A 2,940-nucleotide genomic window follows, 5' to 3' on the forward strand; every position below is an offset into this window, starting at 1 on the left:
TTTTTATTTTTTTTATTTTTTTTATTTTATTATTTAAAAATAAAAATTTATATTCTTTTCTTTTTTTTTTTTTTTTTTTTTTTTTTTTTTTTTTTTTTACTTTCGAAGTAGCTCTTTTCTTCTTGACTTTTTGTTTCAATTCTCTGCAGCAAGTCGCGCTTTGCTCTTTCTGTTCCTTCTTTAATTAAATTTATCAATTTAACAGTTGTTCCACTTCGTGTTTTAAATTTTTTATTATCTTCATTTAGAACTAAACCAAATCCTACATGTATTAATTTTGCATTTTTATCTCCCCAATTCGTTTTTTTAATCAAATCAAACATTGTTTCAAAATGTGTTAGTTGACCAATATCGGTAACATATATAACACAATTACAATTTAATTGTGTTAATCTATAATATAATGCAGCTACATCTGTAGAATCATAACCATATCCCCCATTCGATTTTTGTAAAAATAATGGTACTTTGAAATTTTCTGATTGATAACATATTGCATCTCCTATATTTGTTAATAATTTACTTTCCCTTAACAAATCCATAACAGTCGATAACATAGGTACATAGAATGATTCACCAACATACTCTAATTTTATATCTAATATATCATACAACTTATCAAACTCTTTTTTACTACTTTCACATAATTTGTTCCATAGGAATTTACAATCATCATCATTATGTTGTAATTTAATTGCATTTTCTTTAGATGATTTTTCAAATTCTTTATCTGCATCAAACATTTTTTTAGATTCTTGATATAAACTTGTTAAATTACTTAAATCTGGCATTTCTTCTTTAAAATTCGGATAATGTGTTTTTATATAATTTATAATCATACCAAATTGAGTACCCCAATCACCTACATGATTAACTCGATGGGTATTAATTTTTAAAAATTCAAATACTTTACATATACTGTCACCTATTATAGTTGAGCGTAAATGACCAACATGCATCTCTTTAGCTATATTTGGTGAAGAAAAATCAACCAGTACATTACCATAATTTTCATTAGATTCCTTTATATCATTTATATTTACACTTATATCTATTTTTTTTCCATTAAACAATTTTTTTAATGATGTCTCAATATAGTCCTTTGATAACTTTACTGTTATAAAACCTTGGGGTGACGATTTTATTTCCTCAAATATTGTTTCGTTTATATTGGAAATTATAAATTCTGATATTTTCTGGGCATTTTCATAGTTTAATTCCTTTCCATATTTTTTATAAATATTTATAGCGTTATTACCTAGGGGAAAAAATAAAACATAAACATATATATGTATATATATATATATATATATATGATATATTGCATATACACATGGCGAATAACATTTACATATAATTGTAACCGAATAAATATTTTATTTATTATATTATTTTATATTATATTCATATGCTTCTTATTTTATTAAAATTTTTTTTCGCTAGCTATGATAATTATGTATGAACGGGTCAGGTAAAAAAAATAAAATAAAATAAAATAAATAAATACATACATACATATATATATATATATATATATATATAATATTACATTGATAATGTCCAAATTTAAGATTGGCATAAGTAACAATAGCATCTTCACTAATAGAAGGGAAACATTTTTGAATAGAATTTTGAAATATGGTTTTTATCTTCTTTATTATACACTCCATTGTTATCATACAAAAGAAATGTAAGAATTAATAAATATTAAAAAGGACAAAAATATATATATATATATATATATATATATATATATATATATATTTTTAAATCTATAATAGTCTAGGTAGTTCAATAAAAAAAAATAATACTATTATAATTTATATAAATATATACATATATATATGATAATGTTAATATAATATTCAAAACAATATATAAACATTTGTATAAAATAAGAGCAAAATATATTACAAAAAAATAATAATATAAACAATAAAAAAAAAAAAAAAAAAACTGCAACGATGATGAAAATAATAATATGTATATATTAAATATTTTAAAATAAATTCACATTTCAGTATATTATTATATTTTTTTTAAATAAAAATATTTATATACATTCATACATATATATATATATATAAATTCTTGTATGATAAATTTGAATAAAATATAAAAATAAATTTTTTATAGATTAAATATAAATTGATCAAGAAAATATATTTGAAAAAAAAATTTATTTATATTGATATGTTAAATTAAAATTAAATTAAAGAAAATATTAATTAAAATTAATCTATGGATAAATTTAAAAAAAAAAAAAAAAACAGAAAAATTATTTTTCATAAGTATAAATTTTATTATAGATTAAATTTAAAATAAAAATTTTTATAATTAAAATATAAGAAATATAAAATTTAGTCATTTTTATATATAATAAAATAAGAATGTTTCTTCTTTTGTGGCTTTTATTTATTTATATATATACATATATTTTATACGAAAGACTAGAATATATTTATATATATTTATTACTTATATATGTAATAAATTATTTTGTGTTTATATATGTATTTTTTGTTATTTATCATGCCACCTAAAAGAAAACAAATTAACATATAATACAAAATGTTATGATTTGTTTACAATAATATATTATTATATTATATAAGAAATTTATTTTTTTTATATTATTATTTTATTTTATTTTTTTTTTTTTTTATGTAAAATGTAATATTTATATTGGTTAAAAAGAATATATATATATATATATATATATTTAATTTATTTTTTTAAATATGAAATTATTATATATGATGATGATATAATATATATTATTATACATGTTAATTTATATATATATATATATATATATATATATATTTTGTTGTAAAAAATTTAAGATGCTTTTAATATAATATAGTATATAATTAGATCTATACTTTTATTAATGATACTTAAAAAGGCAAAAAAAAAATTTATTGTAATTATGATAAA

General features: G+C 17.3%; 1 protein-coding gene across 1 annotated transcript in view; it reads right to left on the minus strand.

Moving 5' to 3' along the window:
* Positions 1 to 1,679, minus strand: part of PRSY57_1217900 (arginine--tRNA ligase, putative) — a gene marked incomplete at both ends in the record, with an annotated part of 2,991 nt that extends 1,312 nt beyond the window's left edge. Inside the window, 2 exons of the mRNA XM_020115054.1 lie at positions 101 to 1,258; positions 1,550 to 1,679. Of these exons, the coding sequence (XP_019970208.1) occupies positions 101 to 1,258; positions 1,550 to 1,679 (1,288 nt within the window). The remainder of the gene's footprint in view (positions 1 to 100; positions 1,259 to 1,549) is intronic.
* Between the last annotated feature and the right edge of the window lie 1,261 nt (positions 1,680 to 2,940).

Source organism: Plasmodium reichenowi, chromosome 12 (assembly GCF_001601855.1).
Source record: "Plasmodium reichenowi strain SY57 chromosome 12, whole genome shotgun sequence".
NCBI lineage: Eukaryota > Apicomplexa > Aconoidasida > Haemosporida > Plasmodiidae > Plasmodium > Plasmodium reichenowi.